Source organism: Microtus pennsylvanicus, chromosome 1, assembly GCF_037038515.1.
Source record: "Microtus pennsylvanicus isolate mMicPen1 chromosome 1, mMicPen1.hap1, whole genome shotgun sequence".
Lineage (NCBI taxonomy): Eukaryota > Metazoa > Chordata > Mammalia > Rodentia > Cricetidae > Microtus > Microtus pennsylvanicus.
In genome coordinates this window covers 221755586-221780704 of record NC_134579.1, presented here as the reverse complement: position 1 = coordinate 221780704, position 25119 = coordinate 221755586, and the positions used below count along the sequence as shown (strand labels likewise).

At 36.3% G+C, this 25119-nt stretch overlaps 3 protein-coding genes across 3 annotated transcripts; all 3 read left to right on the top strand.

The window, feature by feature from the left end:
• Positions 1-1600: 1600 nt before the first annotated feature.
• On the top strand, positions 1601-2530 carry LOC142833624 (olfactory receptor 8K3-like). The gene has a single exon (XM_075945245.1). It carries the CDS (start codon positions 1601-1603, stop codon positions 2528-2530), a length of 930 nt encoding a protein of 309 aa, XP_075801360.1.
• A 6705-nt stretch (positions 2531-9235) lies between these two features.
• Positions 9236-10183, top strand: LOC142842654 (olfactory receptor 8K3-like). Its single transcript, XM_075959346.1, has one exon. The coding sequence runs from the start codon at positions 9236-9238 to the stop codon at positions 10181-10183; it is 948 nt and encodes a 315-aa protein (XP_075815461.1).
• A 10000-nt stretch (positions 10184-20183) lies between these two features.
• Positions 20184-21119, top strand: LOC142842653 (olfactory receptor 8K3-like). Its single transcript, XM_075959344.1, has one exon. The coding sequence runs from the start codon at positions 20184-20186 to the stop codon at positions 21117-21119; it is 936 nt and encodes a 311-aa protein (XP_075815459.1).
• The last annotated feature ends 4000 nt before the right edge of the window (positions 21120-25119 follow it).

Here is a 25119-nt window from a genome sequence, read left to right as displayed (position 1 = left end):
CCACCCATTTTCCCTCCCACCTATTCTCCCATTCTACCCCCTTCCCCTCTGCCCTCTTCCAATCCACTCCTCTTCCTCTGTATCATCTGGGCTTAGTACTCAGTAGTAGAGGAAATACCTACAGGAATCATCAGAAGGCAAATAATACTGATTTGTAGGTTGACGTTCAAATATAAGACTCACAGATTCCCACTGCATTAGATGAATTCATGAGATAGAATTTGTACATTATCACATTTTCGAAATTTAAAAGCTGAGACAATTTATACTGGCTTATGTAATTCACAAATATGTACTGCAATTGGTATTTATCTATAAGGTAAAGTTGTAGAAATTGGATATATATATATATATATATATATATATATATATATATATATATATATATACTGGAGGATGGGGCAGCAATCTCTCTTGAGTTTTTCAAATATAATCAGTGAAATGTATTTCAGAAACAGGGATGTTTTTATTTCTGGCATTTTCAGCAATGTTTACACACCTAGGCTGCTGAGTCTGATGCAGATTTTAAGTAACTGATTATTTTTCCTTCTCTTGTACCTTTCTTTCTTTTCGTTGGCTACAATGTTATTGGTTTTTCTCACTTGTTCACCTCAGTTGCTCTACTTACTTAATTTTATAGTCTAGTTTAGTGGGATTGGTTGTTACTACCTACATAACGGGGAACCCACGTACTTTAAATCCTTTCCCCCAACCCTTGCTGTCTCCTTGGAATCCTTGCTTCTGTCAGGTACGAGTGAGACTGGTTAAGGATCCTTATTTTATTCCAATCAGATCTGAAGGACAAAGGAGTAAGAAAGAAGCATAGGAGTGACATATTATACCCTGCATATTCTAGCTCCTCTGGAGGCTGAGGCAAAGACATCATTATTTTCACAACTAAGTGAAACTCTGTCAATGATAAATAAGCAAAAGACCACGGTTATAGCTACATTTTTCTAGATAAATATCATGTTCATTAGGAAATTCTATAAAGTTAGCATATTAAGATCTTGTTAGGAAGGGAATAGATTTATCTTACTTTTGTATTGATCACAGCAGCACGGAGGAAAATAGAGGTCAATATGTCAAATGACATACACAAGAAATAAAAAATAAATTTGGCATTTTCAGGTCGGTGAAAACCAAAAGAACAGATGTCACAACAGAACCAATCTTCACGACAGAACTGAAAGAGAAGAAGGTTAATTAGGGACTTGGTAGGGTAAAAAGGATGAAAGATGGGGAAAATAGAGATGGACTTCAAAGCAGAATAGAAGAAATTGCCATGAACTTAAATGCAGTTGGGTAGCTATTGTCTAAAAGAATCCCTTACTTGTATGCATGCAGTAACAATTTGTGGAAATGAGACCACAAGTTTAAAGGGGAAGGTGGTGGTTACATGGTACAATTTGAAGGGAGGAACGGAAAGTCCAGAAGGCATAACACTATTACTTTCTGTTAAAATCAAACAAAAAGAAGAACATAAAAACACAGTACTCTCTTATACAATGTGACAAATTCTGAATTTTTAACAGGTGACTTCCTGAATCTCAGTGGTCTTTGAAGATCCCTCCAAGTAAACGTTTCCTTAGGAGTCTAGATGGAGAAGCAGAACCTCTCTGTGCTGAGTGAGTTCATTCTCATGGGTGTCACAGACCTCCCTGAACTACAGGCTCCTTTTTTTGTACTGTTCTTTCTCATCTACATTGCCTCCATGGTGGGAAATTTAGGCATGATCATCCTCACCAAGTTGGATAACAGGTTACAAACACCTATGTACTTTTTTCTCAGACATCTGGCTTTCATTGATTTTGGTTATTCAACAGCTGTAGGACCCAAAATGTTGGTAAACTTTGTAACAAGAGAAAATACTATCCCCTACAACTGGTGTGCCTTTCAGCTCTCTTTGTTCATCTTCTTCATCATTAGTGAGTTATTCGTACTGGCAGCAATGGCCTATGACCGCTATGTGGCCATCTGCAGCCCCCTGCTCTATACAGTCATTATGTCTCAGAAAGTGTGCTGGGTATTGGTGATAATTCCCTATCTCTTCAGTGCCTTTCTCTCTCTGATCACCACTATCAAAATTTTCATTTCATCCTTCTGTGGCCATAATGTCATCAGTCATTTCTACTGCGACAGTCTTCCTTTGTTAACCTTGATCTGTTCAGGCACAAGGGACATTGAACTCATCATATTGATCTTCTCAGCATTTAATTTGGTTTCATCCCTTTCTGTGGTACTTGTGTCCTACATATTGATTCTGGTGGCCATCATCAGGATGAACTCCGCAGAGGGCAGACACAAGGCTTTCTCTACCTGTGGCTCTCACCTGACGGTGGTAGTTATTTTATATAGTACTCTGTTTTTCATGTATGTACAGCCTAAATCTAGTCACTCCTTTGAGACTGATAAAATGGCCTCCGTGTTCTACACCTTGGTAATCCCCATGCTGAATCCCATTATCTACAGCTTGAGAAACAAAGAGGTAAAAAATGCCCTTCAGAAGCTATGGAAAAAACGTGTGTAAACCGTGCGTTTGAAATGCAATAGAAAGTGGAGGTAGCTTACATCAGAAAGCTTGCCTAACATGTGCAAATCCATGCTTAAAATCTTGAGTCTTATAAGAATAAAATATTTGAAACAAAATTAGACCCAAACTGTGTATCTAATAAATTCGATTATGTACAATTACATATAATATTACTAGACTTGTAAATGCACTGGACATAGTGAATTGAAATGTTTTTCTTGTCTTCAATATGCAGTTTATAAATACTGGTTCTCATATGGTATTAATCTTGTTTTCACAAGTTCCATGCAAGTGCCTGAATTCTGCCACTCTCCTTATATTGACTCTGCCCCTGGTGAAATGGAAAGGACATATTCATGTATGTACCTCACCTTAGACTTTCATTTGGCCAAAGACATCTTAATGTATTGAAATGTGCAGTTTTTTTCCTATGTGACATCCATATAGAAGTACATATCATGTACTGACATGCTGATATGTAAAAATATTATCCCTGTTCTATGTTCTATACATATGCTTTGCAAAAAGTATTGATATAATACTAAATAATCAAAAATATAAACAAGATCTGATCCATTTATATGATTCTTGAATATCTGCGCAGAGAAATCAAAACACAGGCTAAAGCATAGGCATCTGAATGTCAGTGTTTGCGCTCACATTTTTACAGCAGCCAGAACAAGAAATCAGTGTCAATTTCAACAGCAGCTGGATGGATAAAGACATGTGCTCCATATACACAATTATCTTGGGCATGAAGAAGAGGGAGATTATGTCAGAAACAAGCATTTACAGCACTGGAGATCGTTGTTTTAAGCAATATAAGCCAAACTCATAATGATGAGTATTTATAATTCATGTTATGTGAATCTTTTAAAATTTATAAAAGTAGAAATGAGATCATTAGGAAATAGAAAGTTGAACAGTGGGCAGGGGAGGTGGATGAGGGTGTGTTATATGATAGTAAGTAAATAAAATCAAAGGATGATATATATATATATATATATATACATATACATATATCTACATGTATGTGTGTGTTTGTGTGTGTACGCCACACATACAGTGTGTAGTGTGTGTGAAAAATAATGAAAATATTGTTTTGTAAAAATTCACATGTATTAACAAAATCAATAAATGTATCAATAATTAGTAGACTTTATGGTCTATTATGTCTTTTATGAATAATCTTCGCCTTTATTTCCATTAAGTTTAGTAGTTACAATTTAAACAAAGACATATATGATTTGATTCAGGAAGCAAAACTTCAAGTGCAAACAGATACTGCTTAAACATGACTTGAACAAAGACAACAATAGACATGCCAAAGAGAACAGGGGAAAACCCCAAGTTCTCAAGATTAGGAAAAGAGAAGTTCTCAGGGAATTGCATAGCAATTGGTTATCTAACACCAAGTGGTCAGCCCTGAAAACATACATAAAAATTATTCTTATGGACTGAGGTTCTTTTTAGAAATATGTATGTATATACATATACATGTATGCATGAAACAATTAATAAAAAGAAGCAATGAATTAGAAAGAGACAAATAGGAATATATGAGAAGTTTTAGAGGGTGGAAGGAAAATGAGAAATGCTGTATATTAAAATTTCAAAAACAAAAGAAAAATGAATGATATAAAAACAAGATTGCTCATAAGCTATCAAAGAAATTATGAGCTAAAATTTTAAATGTAAATAAATTTATTACACAAATAGAATATGTTCATAATAGCAAAGATAAATTATCCACACATGTCACAGATAGACTTCATTTTTGTTCTTGAAACCACTGTATCAGCCATGTTGAGAGCCTCAAGCACAACTTTGTTCCCCAATGTTTGCTGAAGGCAAGCCAACTTCGAATGGCTGCCATATGAACCTGACATATTGGCATAATCTATATCTCCCACATCCATGATAGCTAGCACTCATGAGTGATTTTTCATATAAACAAAGCTCTTTGTACTCTGATTATCATTGAAGAGCCAACCTTACTATGTAGCCATTAATATGTCAGGTATACCTCAGTAAAGCCAACCTGTGAAGTTATATTCCTTCTTTTGAGTTTTGTTTCTTGATGGCAAGAAGAGTGGGCTGAATTTGTTCAGGTGACCATTCATGTGTGTTAGCCCCAAACACAGTTGAAAATATCCAGATGGTAGGTGAAGAATTCAAAAAGAGCACTGAGTTGGAGAAGATCTGAGAGTGACAAAACAAATTTAATCAGAATACATTGTATTGAAATCTCAAAGAACTAATAATTCTTTTGATCAACAAGAGACCAGAGCCAAAGTGTGAGGACTTCAGACAAGTGTGGAGTGTTGAGAATATAAACAACTATAAACATGCCATGAAGGCAAGAGACATGGCCTTGGGGCTGAAGAAAGATAGGAATGAGACATAAGAAAAGTGCCATGTCCCACAAGAATTATCACAGAAATTATATGAGACTTAATAGAATGGGACTGAATACTGAAGATGCCACATTGTAAGTTTAGAACTATGGACTCGCTGCTGACACACAGGGCCCACACTTGTAATGTTGACAATAGAGAGGCTAATACCATAAGCTCAGAGCTATCTACCCCCAAGAGTTACATTTTTCTTATAAGCAAATTTATTCTGAACTGAACAAAAACATAAAAAGAAACACCTCAGACAACTGATAATACAATCATCATGGAGAACAGTTTGGAGCCCCTACCATCAAAACAAAATATGGAGGAATAGATTAAGCATTGTATGACCCAGTTATTTCAGTTCAGGTTGTATATACAAAGGAAATTAAAAAATAAGCATATCCAAGAAATACTGGTATACGCATGATAATGAAGATTTTTATAATCTAATGCACATAAATAGATGAATGGTTAAACAATGTATGTATGCATGTATGTGTGTACATGTATAATGTTCTGTTATTTGTTGCAAAATAAATAGATCTGGACCATGTTTTGTAATATGATACAACTCAAACACTCAAAGACAAATAAGAAAGTCTCTTCACATATAAGAAAACTAGAAAAGTGAATCAACATAAATTACTAGATTGTGTGAAGGACAGAAGATGGAAGATAGTAACTAAAATGAGTTCAAAACTACTAAATCTCTAGATCACAAAGCTATATGTCTCAATGACCTACTAAAATCTATATTAATTACTTTTCTGCTGCTACAATAAAAATCTACAATCAAAGTGATAACAGTCCATCATGGTGGAGAAGTGGAAGGCAAGATGGTTAGAAAAGAAGCTGAACTCTCACATCTCAAACACCAGGACCAAGGAGAGAAATGACAGAGAGAGAGAGAGAGAGAGAGAGAGAGAGAGAGAGCAAACTGATAACTGAGCAAAGCTTTTTGAAATTTCAAAGCCCACCCCCAGGGTTGTACTTCTTCCAGCAAGTCATCAATGTGTCTTAGACTCTTAGACATACTGATACAGTACCACTAACTAGGAACTCCATGTTAGATGCCATAGCCCACAGAGGAAATTACCCTCCAAACCACTTGCCGGAACTTTGCGATCTTGTGGTGATGCGCAAATTAATGGAGATGGGTTAAACTAAGTTATAATAGTTAGAAAATAAGAAGCTAGAGCTAACGGGCCAAGCAGTGATTTAAATAATACAGTTTCCGTGTAATTTTTTTTTTTCAGGGCTGAGCAGCCAGGAACCAGCAAGCATCTCCTACAACAAAACAGAATATATTTTACAGGTGAAGTGGTGGTGGGTGATATTAGGAACAGGAGGGATCAGCTGTGTGCGGAGAAAATATTGGAGGAAACAATTGGGGCTGGCATTTCTAGCATGATGTAGAAACCTAAGGCAACGGAAACTCCATGGAATCGATCAGCAAAGAGAACTAAACATGGAGCCTGAATTGGCCATCTTCTGTAACCAGGCAAGATCTCAAATGGAAAGATTAAGCTACCAACCCAGCCCCAAAACCTGTAGTTTTTCCTGCTTGCAGAGAGATCTGGAACAGGAGCCTAAGAAAATTCTCATCAAAAAGGCTAGGGAGACCTCATCCAGCAACTACTGGGAGCAGATGCAGAGTCTCACAGCAAATCCTTAGGGGAAGCTCCAGCACTTATGAATATGAGGAGGAAGAAGGATAGGAAGAATCAGGGGGCTCACAAACACCAAGAGAACATAACTCACAGAATAGATTAACCGGGATTCACAGAGGCTCAAAGACACAAAATCATTTAAAATAAATTATTATAAAAATGAATCAAACTCTGAAGTTCAACTAAGAATATGAAAATCTTAATTAACTCCACTTTATCAGCACATATTTTACTCATGTCACGTGTGGAAAATTCATATTTTTATCTTACAACAATTGTCACAGATATACATTAAAAATTATAAATAAGCAAAGACATATTGGAATGTATATTTACTGTAAAGTATTTGTAAAAGTGAGACATGGAAAGAATTGCTAAAATCAAAAACACCAATGATAGCCTATGCTGGAGAGGATGTGGAGTAAGGGGAACTCTGATCCATTGCTGGTGGGAATGCAAACTTGTGCAACCACTTTGGAAATCAGTGTGGTGGTTTCTCAAAAAATTGGGAGTCAACCTACCTCAGAATCCAGCAATACCACTCTTGGGTATATACCTAAGAGATGCCCAATCATACTGCTAAAGCATTTGGTCAGCTATGTTCATAACAGCATTATTTGTAATAGCCAGAACCTGGAAACAACTTAGAAACCCCTCAATGGAAGAATGGATAAAGAAAGTGTGGCACATCTACACATCAGAGTACTATTCAGCAGTAAAAAAACGATGGCATCTTTAATTTTGCATGTAAATGGATGGAAATAGAAAACACTATCCTGTGTGAGATAACCCAGACCCCAAAGGATGAATATGGTATGTACTCACTCATTAGTGGATTCTAGCCATAAACAAAGGACATTGAGCCTATAGTTCGTGATCCTAGATAAGCTAAGTAATAAGGTGAACCCAAAGAAAAACATATATAAATCCTCCTGGAATTTGGAAGCAGACAAGATCACAAGGCAAAAGTTTTCTAATTGTTGCCATATAATCTTTATTATTGTTATATAGAACTGTTTTTGTGTATAAAAATGTAAGTAATGGTGTGTGGATTTGTATACCTATCTTTCACTTTTGTAACTAATTTAAGGTTTCTCAAATATAAAAAATATAAACATTATTTAAAGTATTTGTATAAGAGTAATCTTTATCACTAGCTATATTACTAGCAGCTAGCAACTGCTGTTGCTAACGTAGGCATAAAAATGCATCTTCATTAGGATACCATCAATATATCTTGCACATACAATGATTTGGTTCTAAATATCTGAATTATTGTTGGGTAGAGTTAATGAAGAAAGAAGTTTCCTACAGCTCTCCTTACATGGGAAAATAAGTGTCTATTATATAATTATCAAATGTCTCATGGGCTCTGCTTGAAGGTTTCCAATGCCCAGACAGAATTAGCAAATCACTTGCATTTGCCTCAGGAAGATTCCCAAGTGGGGATGAATACCCATAAAATCATTCTAATGGAGCTGAGAACACACCAGGAGAATGTAAAAAAGAGTCTTCATTAGAGGTGAGTAACCTATATCTGTTTCTGAAAATCCTCCTGGAGTCTAAGTGACAACCTGTTAGAGGTTTCAGAAATCTGGAATTTATGGTGTTTCAACAATCTACTTTGAAAAGTAAAGTAAAAAACAACAATTTTGGATGAATTCTGCATAAGGTATAGACAGAAAGGAGCCCATCTTTATTACTCTTTTGTAACTACTTCACAGAACCATTTGTTGAAGGGACTAGTCTTTCTATACTGGGTGGCTTTGGCATAATTTAGACATGCATGTATAGACTTAGCCCATGTACTTACTGTAGTCTGTAATTCAAGTCTCTACTCTGGGAAACACTTTGCTTGTTTTATTAAGGTGTTAAAAAATAAGTGCTGAATTCAGAATATGTGAGTATTCTAACTCCTTATTTTTCCTATTTGCTTATTTTGACTACTTTGAGACTTCTTTTATTCCATGTAAATTTTATTATTGAATCTTTTGTTCCTTTTATATCTGCCATAGAGAATTAATTGATAAGCTGGTTAGATTTCTAGATAAACTTCATAATAACATCAGTTAAAACAGTTCTCCAATAAATAAATAACATTATCACTCATTAAATAATTTTCTTTATTTCATCAATGTTTAATACTTCATTATAGACCTCCACATGAAGCTTTAAAGTATGTCTGTTTCCTAATTAATAAAATAAGTAGCACACCTGTCAGCTTAATATTCTTAAAACAGTTTAAGCAAATTTTCTCCCACTGATAGAAGATTGTTCACTGAAGTATATACTTTTGTGCTAGTCTTTTAGTTATATTTTGCAGTTATCTTATATAACAATGAAATGACCTATGTCAGAAGTTTCATAATTTATATCTGAGTTATTAATTTATAAAACAATTCTTTCATTGATTTAGGTTTCAAGACTTCTGTTAAAATATGAATGATCAAAACACAGTAATATTATGCATATGCTTTAATATTTAACCATAATATAATGCATGTTCATTCTATATAGTATAAAATATATTGAATATAAACATAAAATACAAAGTTATTATGGTTGGAGTCTAATGTATTTAATGATTGTCTTTATATTTCTTACCAGTATTGGTTTCCTGAGTAGTCAATATGGATACATACAATCTTACAGTGCTGAAGTATTTTGTTCTAACTGGAATCACAGATCTTCCAGAGTTGGAGGCCCCCTTATTTGGACTCTTCCTCGTTGTGTACATGATCTCTGTGGTGGGTAATTTGGGCTTGATCATCCTCAGCAAAATAGACTCCAGGCTTCAGACACCTATGTACTTCTTCCTCAGACAGCTGTCTTTCACCGACCTTGGATATTCAACTGCCGTGGGGCCCAAAATGTTAATCAACATTGTTGTTGATCAACCAACAATTTCCTATAATTGGTGTTCAATCCAGCTGACCTTCTTCAGTATGTTTATCACTACTGAGGTGTTTGTCCTGTCAGCCATGGCTTATGACCGCTATGTAGCCATTTGCCATCCACTGCTGTACACAATCATCATGTCACCAAGATTATGCTATATGCTGGTGGCAGTACCTTACCTATATAGTATTTTTATAACTTTGTTGACAGTTATCAAGATTTTCATTTCATCATTTTGTGGCCAAAATATCATCAGACATTTCTATTGTGACAGTCTGCCATTGATATCATTGCTGTGCTCAGACACACACGAAATTAAACTGATAATTTTAATCTTCGCAACTTTTAATTTGGTTTCTTCTCTTTTAGTGATCTCCATATCCTACATCCTGATACTTGTAGCCATTATCAGAATTAACTCTTCAGAAGGCAGACACAAGGCCTTCTCTACCTGTGGGTCACATCTGACTGTGATAGTTATATTCTATGGGACTCTATTTTTTATGTATGCGCAGCCAAAATCCACTCACTCCTTTGAAACTAGTCAAATGGCCTCTGTGTTCTATACACTGGTGATCCCCATGCTCAATCCCATTATCTACAGTTTGAGGAACAAAGAGGTGAAGCAGGCCATTCATAGGAAATGGGAAATGTGTTTGAATATTCTACTTAAACTGTAAATGTGTAGGATATAGGAAAAAAATACATTGTAGCTTATATGTAGTATGACTAATATTTCTTTATCTGGGTAATAGTCTCTTGTGGAATAGCCAAGGCTCTACATAATAAGTCCAGGTATAGAGGAAAAACAGTGATTAATTCACATTGATAACTTTTATATGACATTTATTTGTACAGTTTGCAATGTAAAGTTTTATTTGAATTCCACTTCCAAAGATCATGCAATATAGTCTGTTTCTTGTTCCCTTACAATAAACCAGTTAAGCGAAAAGTACGATCCCTTCATTGTACACTTCATCCCCAGTGCTCTAACACCTAACACTGTAAAATATGAAGCTTGCATATTTACATAATCACATGAGTTCATATAAAATTCTGCTAGATATCTCAGATAATGAAAGACAAGAGGAGCAAAGGCAACTATATCTGTCTCTGAGACATAAAAAGAAAAAATAATGGGACAAAGAATAATCTGGGACAATTTTTATGTGTGGAATCTGAATGCTCTCAACAGGTACTGACTGCCTTCTATGGGAGTTTAATATTTGTGTCAAACTCACAGTCTCATCATTCCTATGCAATGAGAAAGTAGCTTCTTCGTTTTACACCTTGGTATCTCCATTGCTGAATGCCTTGATCTATAGCTTGGGAAACCAAGATGTAAAATAATCCCTACAAAGGACAAAAAAAAATGTCCAATATATTTCTTAAAGTTAATGAGCAATGTGACTCTTCTAAGTCATCATATGGACGTCATTGTTTTGTTTATGAGTATCATAAGGAGGAGGAAGCCCATGAGGTTTCTTCATATATTTAAAATTCCCTTGGTATGCATTATCACAATCAAATTATTATAAATATAATCAGGAATAGAAAAGAAAAATACTTCCTTAAGAAAGAAAAGAATCTGCCTTACAGAAGCTTCTCAGTTTCAGGAAGTACCATTTATTTCTTCTCTCAGTGTCTATGCTATTGGTGTTATATTTAGGAAGTGATCTCCTGTTCCCAAGTGTTCAAGGTTACTTCTCACTTTCTCTTCTATGAGGTTCAGTGTGGCTAAATTTATGTTGAGGTCTTTGATTTATTAACACAATGGAGTACTACTCAGTGGTAAAAACCAATGGCATCTTGAAATTTGCAGGCAAATGGATAGAACTAGCAAAAAACACCTGAGTAAGGTAACCTAGACCCAGAAAGACAACCACTGTATGTACTCACGCATAAGTGGATTTTAGACATAAAGCAAGGGATAAACAGTCCATGACCCCAGAGAAGCAAGGTAACAAGGAAAACCCTAGAAGAGACACACATGGATCCCCTTGGGAAAGAGAAATAGACAAGATCTCCTGAGAAAACTGCAACAGTGATGGGGGGAGAAAAAGGGGGGAGGAAATAAGGGGAGGGAGGAGGAGAACATGAGAGAACAGAATGGTCAGAATGGGGAAGGACTGAGAGGGAGAGCAAGGAAAGAGATACTTTGATTAAGGGAGCAATTATGGGCCTAGTATGAAACCTGGCACCATGGAAATTCCCAGGAATCCACAAAGATGATCCCAGCTAAGACCCTAAGCAATAGTGGAGAGAGTGCCTGAAATGACCTCTCCCTGTAATCAGACTAAGTACTATCTTAACTGTCATTATAGAACCTTCTTTTAGCAAATTATAGAAGCAGATACAGAGATCCACAGGTTAGCACTTGGTGGAACTTCTGCAGACCAGTCGAAGAGAGGGAGGAGTAATAAAATGAGGAAAGAGGTCAAAACTATGGTGGGGATATCCACAGAAACAGCTGACCTGAGCGAGTGTGAGCTCACTGACTCGAGACTGATAGAAAAGGAATCTGCAAATGCACCAAACTAGGCTCTCTAAATGTGGGTGACGGTTGTGCACCTTTAGCAGTCTGTGAGGCCACTGGCAGTGGAACCAGGGTTTATCTAAAGTGCTCAAACTGGCTTTTTGAGACCATTCCTTTTGGAGCAACACATTGCTCTGTCTAGACAAAGTGGGGAAGACCTTGGTCATGCCTCAAAGCAATGTGCCAGAATTTATTGACTCCCCATGGGAACATCACCCACTCTGAGTAGTTGATGGGGGTGGGGTTGGTTAAAGGTTAAGGGAAGTGGGGGTAGGGAAGGGGAACTGGGATTAGTATATATAATGAGTAAAGATTGTTTTAAAAAATAATTTCCACAGTGTCTAGAAGAGTTTGTAATTGCACCAAGAGTGAAGGGGGGGGCTCCTTTTTTTTAACATGCACTCCAACATCTGTCATGGCTAGCTTTGTTCATCTCAAAGCTGTTTTGATTTACATTTCTCTAGTTGGTAGGGATGATGAACAACTTTTGAAATTTATTTTTCAGTCATCTTTACTTTCTTTTATTTTACATACCAACTCTCTCCTTTTCTCTCCAATCCTCTCCACTCCCCCAATCTTCCTTCTTTCCACCACTTATCCACTCCTCAGAGGGGTTAACGCCTCCCTTGGGGAGTCAACGATATCTGGACTGACCATCTTGAGGCAGAATCAAGCCCCTCTACTCTGTATAGAGGCTGAGCAAGACATTCAAACATAGAGAATGGGCTCCAAAAAGCCAGTTCATGCATCTGGGTTAAGTTCTGGTCCCACTGCCAGGGTCCACCCCCAACAGATCAAACCACATATATGTCACACTCAGTTGGAGGGTCATTTTGGTCCCCTGAAGGTTACACAGTTGTTCCAGGATCCCTGAGATTCCACTAACTCTGCTGAGATGACTATGTGACTTTCACCATCATAATCTTTACCTCCTTTTCTCATGCGACCCTGCCTCCCTTTCTTCAGCTGAAATTCAGGAACTGAGATCAGTGTTTGGCTGTGGGTCATTGTATCTGCTTCCATCAGTTACTGGGCATAAGTTCTAAGATGACAGTTAGGGTGACCATCATTTCTTTCTTTTTAGTACTCTTTGTTCAGGCCCCAGACTCAGTTTTTAATAAGACATTTGCTTTTTTGTTTTTATTTGTTTGTTTTTGTTCTTCATGTACTCTGGATATTAATCTCCTTAACAATATGTAGCTGATAAAGATTTTTGCTTATTCTATGGACTTCCTCTTTACCTGTCACACTATAGAAGATGTTTAGTTTCAAAATTTCCCACATGTCAATTGTTGGCCTTAATTTTGGGCAAACGAAGTCCTATTCAGGAAGTCCTTTTGTAGACCTATATACTGTATGACACCCCTTTGGGTTTTTTTCTAGAGTTTCAGTGTATCAGGCTCCACATTTAGGGCATTGTTGCATTTGGAGTTAGCGTTTGTGTAAGGAGACAGATATAATCTCCTTCTACATGTGTACATCCGTTTCCCACAGAACCATTATATTGAAGATGCTTTTTCTCTAGGTCTTTTGTTTTTGTTGTCATCTTTGTCAAATACTAAATGGCTAGAATCATTTACACTCATGTTTGGGTCTTCATTTTTCTTCCAATGTCTACATGTCTCCTTTTATGTCACTACTGTGTCATTTTAATGACTATAGTTATGGAAAATAATATACAATAAGGTTGTTTGAGGATCCACTTGTTGGTTCCCAACCGCTTGGAAGCTCAGACCTGTAATAGCCACACAGAAACTATATTAATTAAATCACTGCTTGGCTCATTAGCTCTAGCTTCTTATTGACTAACCCTTACATCTTAATTTAACCCATTGCCATTAATCTGTATATCACCATATGGCTGTGGCTTACCAGCTAAAGTTCCAGCGCCTGTCTCCGGCATGGTTACCTGGCTTCTCCCTGACTCTGACTTTCTTTCTCATAGCATTCTCTATAGTTTTCCCCACCTAAGTTTTCCCTTGCATAGGCCAAGCCAGTTTTTTTTAATTCATTAACAAATAAAAGAAACACATACACAGAAAGACCTCCCACACCAAAATAACATTTCCCAACTGTGCCACTCTTTGCTATATGCACAAAGGATTCAAAACCCACTGCACAGAAACTTGTTTAGCCATCTTCATTGCAATTCTATACACAAAAGCTAGAAAATGGAAAACAGTTCAAATGTGCTTCGATTGATTCAAAGACATTATTAGAGTAAGTGAAAAAGAAAAAAGAATAATAATAAAATTAGAAAACATGGCAAGATAAACTTAGTTACACATTACCTATTGAGAGAAAATTAGTGCTAGGGAAATACCCAAGAATCCACAAGCATGACCTCAGCTAAGACACCTAGAAATAGTGGAGAGGGTTCCTGAACTGGCCTTCCTATGTAATTAGACTGGTGAATACTCCAACTATTGTTATAGAACCTTCATCCAGCAACTGACAGGACCAGACACATAGACACACAACAAGCACTAAGCTGAGCTCCAGGAATCCAGTCAAAGAGAGGAAGGAGGGAATATAAAGCCAAGGGAGGTCAAGATCATGATGGAGAAATCCACAGAGACGAAGCTCTTGTAAACTCATGAACTCTAGCCCAACAGCTCTGCAGCCTCCATGGGACCAAACTAGGCCCTCTGTATGTGGAAGACAGTGGTAAAGCCTCTGATCAACCTGTGAGGCACCTGGCAACTGGACCAGAATATATCCCTGGTGCATGAACTAGATTATTGGAGCCCATTCCCTATGGTGGGATTCCATGCTCAGTCTTAATGCAGGAGGGGTAAGACTTGGTCTACCCCCAATTTAATGTGTTAGACTTTGTTGATTGCCCATGGGAACCCTTACCTGTTGGAAGGCATAGATGGATGGTGGACTGGGGGGGAAACAAAGAAAGAGTGGGAGGGTAGGAGAAGAGCTGTGGTTGGAGTATAAAATGAAAGTTGAAAAAATGAGAAAAAAAGGAAGTACCATAAATATAAATGTATTGATTTCTTCAATTAAATGGCATAGTATAGTTTAGAAGATATAATTAGTGTCTAAATAAGACACTCTCTTTGACTCTATAAAATTGCAAAGAAAAAATAAAATAAAATGTCCCAATATTAAATTTAGTTCAGTGTATAGTCTTGTGTATCGAGTATCAGTGGAGGACACATCACTTAAGGTCTTCCTTTTCAAATGTAAAAGAGGCAGTGTGTTTCCATTCATTCACTGGATGAATTACAAGAGCCAGAACTATAACCTTATATTACCTATATTTGTAATAAAAAACATAGTTTAAGAATTTGGATATAATTCCCAGCTAGTAATAGTTTAACTTGTAACGTTTAATTTTATATATAAACTTAACAGATCTAAAGAATGTCTTAATAGTCAATAACTGTTATTTCTTTGTTCATGTTCTGGATGGCTAGAAGATATTAGTGCTTGAATATGTTGATTGATGAGGGCTTGTAAAAATCAAATAGGCTTAGAGAAATCTCAAACTTGTACATAGAGCTATAGGCAACTAAGGGATTCTGAGAGCTGAAGAGACAGTCTTCACAGGATAGACCTCCCAGACTGGTTTTCCAATTACAAATGGCCAGTCCTTCAATCGCATGTGTACAAGAAATATCATTTTCATTGAGTATATTGTAATATTGTAGTTACACACACACATACACCGTGTTGGGAGATGAACTCCAAATTCCCAGCATGTTCAATGACCTGGGACAGATGTGTGAAGTCAGCTCAATGAGGAAACTCTGACCACCTGTTTCAGATAAGTGGTTCAGGATAGCCTGAACTGTTTCTATTTATATAGTTACAACAGTTTTCATGAATAGTTTAATAATAAAATTTATTTTCCTAAGTTTTTAGAAATAATTATAATAATTGCCAGTATGTTCGTTTATTTCATTTTCCTTCCGTCCCCCACTGGTAGCCTAGTTAGCAGACTTTCTTTGTTGATTGCAATACTGCTTATGATTTTCACATTAAACTATGAATCAAGTAGGTAAAGGCTACCAGTGGGGCACTTATCTAAAACAGGTGGTCTAAGTTTCCTCATTGTGCTGACTTCACACACCATTTGCAGTTTATAGTGTCATGCAAAGTGAAAGAACGTTTCGCCCCTAATGTTTAATCTTTACTTCTGGGGAAGTCAGTTTTCACAATCAGCTCATCAGCCAAAGCTGAATCAATCCATTCTTCATTTTATATTACTCTAACCACCATGGGGGATATATCTGTAGGGTTAAGCCAGCCCCTTGAGGAGGCGGGTTTGCCTCGGGCGAATGCATACCGATAAATGGGCGTGCGGAGGAGGCTCCTCCCTTTTTTCTTTCCTACCTCCTGGGTTACGCGGGAACCTAGGTTCTGTAAGTTTATCATTAAAGTTGTAAATATTCTTTAATATCTACATTGCATTTATTTACGCAGATACATATATCAGCTTTTTCCTATCATCCTGCAAATTATATAACTTAAAGGTTCTCTTCATAGTTGGCAATGTTTATTCCTTGTTTTCATATCCCCTCCTCTTAGCTTTCTACAGTATTGACACTGCTATTAGAAATGAGAGCATTGTGGGTTTCTTTGATTCTGCTTCATTCCCTGTTCCTAGACTGTTCCCATTGACTCTGATAGTAATATTAGATGGAATTTACTATTAGTATTTCTCCTAGACTCTTGTGGTTAAAACCATTCTCTCCAAAACAGTTATGCAGATTTGTAATGTCACAATCTACTGTGACTCTTTCAGTATAGTCGGGAGCCTAGGCAGTTTGGATGCTCACCTTACTAGACCTGGACGGAGGTGGGTGGTCTTTGGACTTCCCACAGGGTAGGGAACCCTGATTGCTCTTTGGGCTGACAAGGGAAGGGGACTTTATTGGGGGAGGGGAAGGGAAATGGGAGGCGGTGGGGGGGAAGAGACAAAAATCTTAAATAAATAAATTAATTTAAAAAAAAAAAGATGTGAGAAAGGCAACATCCAGTTCTTGAGAAGGCTGAGTTCATGGTCACATCTGAAACATGAAAAGCTTTAGGGGCTGAATCATATTCACTGTATACTTTCACCAACATGCTCTGTGGCTCACTCAGAGGAGAATTATTAGGGGAAAGTTTTCCTAATTCAGTAGTGACCTCATATATGGCCCTAAGAAAGTGAAACTATAGGCAACCAGCAATATGATTTGTGTAATGAAAGCAAAGAGAGCAGGCAGTATGAATGCTCCTTTAGTCATTCCCAGAATTATACAGCAAACTATCCATCAGCCTTGTCAAAAATGGGTTAAATTCTCCCCGTCTTTGCCACAAGGAGAAGTTTTTCATGCTATTCTCAGGCCTTGTCCTCAAAAAAAGCTACATGGCTCCTGGCACACACACGCAAACACGTGTGTGCACACACACACATGCCCACACACATGATACTGTGGAACCTCTTGACTTGCCATCAAACTGTGACCATCAAGGTTGTCAAGCCTTCAGTCTAAGACTGGACACACTTGTACTTTACAATCATCCTGTGGAATTTTTAGACTCCATATGACACATATTAAAAAAAATGGACATAGAGACAGAGACTCAGAGAGATAAAGAGACACATAGGAGAGAGTTAGTTTGAATTTTATTTGCTGAAGAGCTTTTAATGATTCACCTGTAATTAATGTTCCTAATTGACAATTATTGAGCAAAACAAGCATTGTCAAACTCTCGAATACTTTAGGGACAAGCAGCTAATTGCATGGCATTTCCTTCGTAGGTTTCATCACTTCTCCAAAGATTAAAATAAATAAACTCATAAATTGTTCCAAGTAGTGCAAGGATAACATGCCAGAGCCAGATAGAAACTTCATATATGTCATTGCAGGTAATAAAATCAATGTTTCTATGAGGTCTAATGCTAGATCCATTCATGATTTTTTCAATGATGCATGCAATGCTTCCTATAACTCTGTAATGCTTGCATATAAATAGCTCCCCATTTTTGTTATATTTATAATTTAAAGTTATATTGTGAATCAGCAAAGATACATGTCCATAATAATATTAAAAATCATGGCATTACTTTCAATTATTTAGTTTTATATAAGCACTTTGTCTCTAACAGCAAAGAACCAGACCAAATGAATTACAGTTTAAAAGATACTTTATTATTTTCAGTGGCATAACTATATAGCAACATAGAATCAACTTTCTTTTGAATATAAATATTGAGAAATTGGATTTCCTTAGATTTTCTTTTTGATATTTTGATAAACACTCCAGAATTTTGTTGTTTAAGTGGATGTACAGATGCAATTCTTCCATTTTTTTAAAATGCAAAATGGGCATTTCATGCTCCATCATAAAAAAATGATTAGGGAAATACTTGTATTGAAGTAGTCAGACATATGTCAGTGCTGCAGTGTCAAGAATGAGCGTCCATTCTCTGTAGAACCTGACAAGCTTCAGAATAAACTAAAAACAATAATAAGGGAAAAAGATAATAGTATAAGGATAATTATTTTCCTTTGAATAGAACTCAGAAAGAATATCTTTCAGTATTTGATAAATAGATAATTTTATTGACAAAACACAATATGCCTTACGTACTTAATGGTTGTAGAAAAAGATAAAGAACAAGAATAACTTTATGCCGTACGATATTTACTGTAGCTATCTGATAATTTAATCTGATTTAAATTTCTTTATTTCTAATACACAAAAGAAATATGACTGGTAAGAGATAAGGAGGTCTCCTATCAAAAGCATATTTTAAATAGCGTACTAGCAAGTTGATTAATGAGCTGTATGTTTATAGTAATAAAATGTATGCTTTTATTTTTCCTCACAGTTAACATAGAGATTTTTCCCAACCACTATTATATAACAATTATTATTTCTGTGTATTGCTTATTTTGTCTCTTACGGTGATTTTGAAATTTACAATATCTTTAAAATGGAAACCAGATTGTAGGTAGCACATACCTTCTTCCTCTGGCAAGGACTGTTGTTTGTATATCCATAAGTATAATGAGCTTTAGAAACTAGCATTTTGTCACAATAACCCTTTTGGTAGAACTGTAACTTAAGGGATAGCACTGAAAATATTGATGTATAAACATTCTACACATTATGTATGTGTGTGCACAGAAGTTCTAAATTTTTCTAGTCAAAACAGTTATTAAAAATCAAAACATGAGATATATTTCCACATAAAGACTTTTAATATCCATTTTGATGTTTAGTCTTAAATATAATCTGTTTTCTTAATTTATGTTTTTATTTTATCTATTTGTTTTTTGTGTACAAATAAATAATTGACTACATGGATGGATGTGCACCATGTGCATTCCTGATGCTTTAAGAGGCAAGAAGGGGGATGAGAATCTCTACAGCAGGAGATAAGTAAGCTGCCTTATGGGTGCTGTGAGGAAAACCTGGAGGAAGAGCACCAGCTGCCCCTAATTGCTGAGTTATCATCTGTTGTGGGAGCTGCGGGCCTGCTTTTCGTCCCGCCCGGCTCCCGCACGTCTAGCTTTACACCAGAAATAACAACACACAAACTGTATTCTTTTAAACACTGCTTGGCCCATTAGCTCTAGCCCTTACTGGCTAATTCTCATATCCCTATCAACCCATCTCTAATAATCTGTGTAGTGTAGCATCAGTCTTACTGGGAAAGATTCAGCATGTCTGACCTGGAAGCTTGCTTCATGGCGTCTGCCTGGGAGAGGGGAGCATGGCCTCTGAGCTCACTTCCTCTTCCTCCCAGCATTCTGTTCTGCTTACCCCTCCCACCTATGTTTTAACCTATGAGGGCCAAGCAGTTTCTTTATTTTTTAACCAATGACCTTCCTCCATCAATCATCAGCCACTGCTCTTATTCAGTCAGACACCATCCAACATTTACCTAGTGTATCCAGGTTACAAGATATTCTAAAATAAAGGCTTCACAATGTTTTGATTTACATAATAATTTCTATGTGTTTTATAATTTTAATAGTAAAAATACTTTCCTTTGCAAATAGCATAACTCGGAAGTACACAGGTATCTAATTTACATTTGTTTTGCATGTTACACTTTCTCCCAGGAGATAATGCAGAAAAGTTATTGGGTGAACTGATGTATCAATCCAGAACAGAGTTTGCTACAATCCAAGATGGAAAAACATAACCTCACAGTGGTGACTGAATTCATCCTTATGGGCATCACTGACCGTCCTGAGCTGCAGGCCCCATTCTTTGGACTCTTCCTCATCATCTACTTGATCTCACTGATAGGCAACATGGGCATGATCATCCTGACCATGGTGGACTCCCGGTTGCAAACCCCCATGTACTTCTTTCTCAGACATCTCTCTATCACTGATCTTGGTTATTCCTCAGCTGTTGGACCAAAAATGCTAGTAAATTTTGTTGTGGATCAAAATACAATCAGTAATCATCTTTGTGCAACACAGCTAACTTTCTTTCTTGTGTTCATCATTTGTGAACTTTTTGTTCTGTCTGCAATGTCCTATGACCGCTATGTGGCCATCTGTAAGCCTCTACTTTACACTGTCATCATGTCACAAAGGGTGTGTTGGATGCTAGTGGCCGTTCCTTATTTCTACAGTGTCGTTATTTCTCTTCTAATCACTATAAAAATTTTTTCATTACCGTTTTGTGGCTACAGGATCATTAGTCATTTCTGTGACAGTCTCCCTCTAATATCACTGCTCTGCTCAAATACACAGGAAATTGAAATTATAATTTTGATTTCAGCGGGGTTTAATTTGGTTTCCTCTCTAGTGGTCCTCCTCTTTTCTTACCTACTCATTCTTATAGCCATTTTTAGGATGAATTCAGCTGAAGGAAGACAGAAAGCTTTGTCTACCTGTGGGTCTCACTTGACAGTGGTCATTGTCTTCTATGGGACTTTGATATTTATGTATGTGCAGCCCAAGTCAAGTCACTCCTTTGACACTGATAAGGTAGCATCTATCTTTTATACTATGGTTATCCCCATGTTGAATCCTTTGATCTACAGTCTAAGAAACAAAGATGTAAAATGTGCCCTACAAAAGTTCTTGAATGTATGTAATATTTTTTCTTAGTGCTATACATAATGAATCTTGCAAACGTTATTATAGGCATTTTCTTTTCTATGTGTGTATCTAGGTTGATAGCAAAGAAAATCAACCAACATATACTTATCTATTGTTTTGAATGTTTTCAACCACTGTTAATTGTTCTAAATAAATTACTATGGAAAATGTGATCTTAATTGAAATTTGTCAAATTTTCTAAGACGCTTCATAAGTTTGAACAAGCAATGACTAAGTATAAGTAATACTTTAATTTTAATTAGTTACCAGATTTTAAAAAAAAAACTAAAATAGAAATGAAATGCTGCCTGTATACATCTCATTTTTATTTTATTTTATTATGTTATGTTATGGTTGAGCGGCCCTGGCTGCCTGTAACTCTCTACAAACACCAGACTGGTCTTGAACTCCTGAAATACACATGCCTCTTTCTCACCAAAACTGCAATTAAAGTAATGTACAGCACCTGACTCCCATTACCATTTTTTTTAAAGTAACAATCATTGGTTTTCCTCTAAGATCCGTGACCTCACTAGCCAAAGTTAATTAGCTGTGATTACGGTCAATATTTCTCTCTAGTTGGGTTGACTCTAAGCTCAAATAGAGAGCTACTAATTACTGTCAAGATATAAGTGCCACAATTTCACTTTAGGAAAAATACTATGGGTTGGCTGAAATAGCACATGCCTTTAATTCCAGCACTCAGGAGACAGAGGCAGGCACATCTCTCTTAGTTCGAGGCCAGCCTGGTCTATAAGAACTAGTTCCAGGACAGGCTCCAAAAGCTACAGAGAAACCCTGTTTCAAAAACAAAACAAAACAGAAAATAAAACACAGGAAAAAATACTATGTCTTTATGAAACAGTATTAAGGGAGGGGGCAAGATAATAAATGTTATGGATTGAATCAGGGTGGGAGAACTTGGGAGGACCAGGTGGGAAGGGAAGGAGAATATGGGGAGAGCCTAATGAAATTTCCAAGTAACTGAGGAAACAGAGTTCCAACTGGCCAACTCTTGTTAACAAATGAAGCTTCCAGTACCAAGACTGGGTTACATCCAATTGAGTTGCTGGCCAAAGGGGCCCCACAGAAATCTGCAAATGACCCATGCTGTTGCAAAGACAGTAGGTTGCAATTTACAAACTGACAGCAAATCCCAGTGCTGAAGACAACGCCCACACAACTTATTGAACAGAGAGGTCAAGCTGGTGTCTACATTTAAACTTCACCCCTCTACTCTAGTGCTTTTGTCATGAGAAGGTACTTTGCAGGCTATCAGTGAGAAACATAGCTATCTCAGCCACAAGCCCTTTGATCTACAATGCTGGCCTGTCTGAATAATATGCTACGCCAATGGCAGCACAAACCTTGTGGGAATAATTAACCCATAAGTAATTTGACTTAAGACCCACTCCAGGAAATGAAGCCCATACCCGATGCTATTTGGGTGTCCAAGAACCTGAGACTAGGTAGCCCAGAGACCTAAAAGATAAAACCAAATTAGTATTACAAAGAAAAGTAATGATAAAATGACTCCTGATGATGCTCTGTTCTGCTATACTCATATATCAGTGCCTTATTCAGCCATCATCAGAGAAGCTTCCTCCTGCAGCAGAAGGATGGAGATCCCCACCCACACAGGAGAGGGGTGGGGAGAGAGCTTAGAATTCTTAGCTCTAAATGGAATGTCTTTCTTTATAAAATACCCCCCTTGAGACCTGAGGGAACCCGGCAGAAGAGAAGGCAGGAATAGCGTGAGTCAGAGAAAATGGAATTCTTCAGGAGAATATGGCCGTCTATATAACTGAGCACAGCTCATACCAAGTCACAGAATCTTAGCAGCAAGCGCGGGGCCTGCAGAGGTCTACGCTAGACTCTCTGTGTAGATGTTATGGCTTTCAGTGTTGTGCTTTCAATGGGACTCCTAAGTGTGTCAAGAAGTGAGTTTGCGATTCTTGTGCGTTCTCTTGAGCTCTTTTCCTTCTGTTGGTTTGCCTTGTCCAACTTCATTGTGACATTTGTAATTTATCATATTTTATATTGTTATATTTTGTTGTTACCTCTTAAAAGCATGCTATTTTTAGAAGAGGCAGAAAGAAAGTGGAAGTTTATAAGGTGGGGAAGAACTGGGATAAGTCATGGAAGGGGAAACTGTAACGAGTATATATTGTATAAAAAGAGGATCTTATTTTTGAGCAAAAGAGAAAAAGTAAAATATTAAAATAATTCGTTCAATAGTGTCCTAAAGCAAAATTTAAAAAGGAGTAATTTTAAAATTAAGCAAACTATTGAAAACCAAGTATACATTTTATTTTCACTACTAATATAAAATATTATTGATACATATAGAAAGTTGATCAGTACCTAAATCTAGGAAAATATTTGGAAATTAAGGGATGAAATTAGTTTGTAATAAATGGATCTGATATAGGACATGGAGGAAATATTCTTTGGTGTTTAAAATATTTTGTATATCGATTAAGGATTTTCACAGTAAGTTCAAACAGCATACAGATTTTTAAAACATCAATTTGTATGTTTTATGTTCCATTATATGTAAATGTACCTCAATTCTTAAGCACATGGAAATCATATCAGAGTTTAATATTGATATCATGACACTGTCTGCTATTCTAAAGAACCCATGCCTTTATTTAGGATGACCAATAGTTGGGTACTCATTGAAATAGTTATTGTGGTGCAATGACTTGCAAAGATTTCTCATATGCAAGAATAGACATGTTCCTCAAACTCAAGACAAAAGCTACACTTTAAATATTTTAGCTGTTATAATGTGGATTTTAGAAGGACAAAGTTGGATGCTCAGGAATTGTAATATCTAACTCACAAATGTAGGTTGAAGAATAATTCTATTGTTTCCCATATGTTTTCCTGAGTCATAGTGTAAACAAAAGTCATCTTATGTGGCAGCAATAATGCATGCATAATTATATCACGATTTTGAAAGTGTTCCACTTCTACAAAGTTAAAGCACATTTCAAATCATTTCCCATGATAACTTTAATAATTGGCTGCCCTTAAATAAGTGGATACAGTATATTTAAATTTTTCTAGTCCCTGTGGAATTCACACAGAATGTTTACATTGTTTGTCTCCTCCACGGTCCCCTCTATATTCCCCTTGGAGAGTACACAGTGCGTCGCAGACAATTAGAAAGACACAACAAAATCTTAGGTCTCTAAGATGACCCAGATGTGATCATATGAACAAATTTAAAATATTTCCCCAGGGAACATCAGAGAGAACAAACAAAAGCATAAATTCTTGCAACTGAAAGAAGTACAACGGATTTAGAATATGAGAAATTACCCTTTGTCAAAGGTAAGTAATTTATTGTTTGGAATAACACACAAGTATGCTCATAACATGCCTGGTCTCTGGCTGTTGACGTTCTTTGGTTCCTTGAACTACATGACAAAAACACTGCATTAACTTGTGTTTTCTGTCGTTGCTTTGTAGCCTTAGAACATTAAATTTTATCATTTAAACAGGTATCCCAGATCTATTATATTTATGAGGAATGGTGTGAGATATATCAATAATTCATCACTGGTCTCACACATAACATTATTTTTAGAAACAAAATAGAATGTCATATTATATTAGGTTTACACATAAATAAAAATTACATTTTGGTGTGAATCCTTTATAATGATAAACAGGAAAATGCTATTTTTAGATTTAAAATAAACTGACTTTATTTAAGAATAGATATAAATCTATACCACAGATAATACAAAGAAGAAACATATACAGGATAAAAGTTTCCTACTGAAATGAGTACCTTTCAAAATGAATCCTTTAACATATACAAAATGTTAAGCAAATATGTCTTAAAGCCCTGTCACTTTTTCTATATGGCATTGTAAAATAATTATGCAAAAATGTACAAATAAAAATTTTGAATACTAATACTTTACAGGAATGTTTCCAAACCTTGTATCTGAAAACTTAAAATAACTGACCATTCTATTGAAAGAAAGAAATA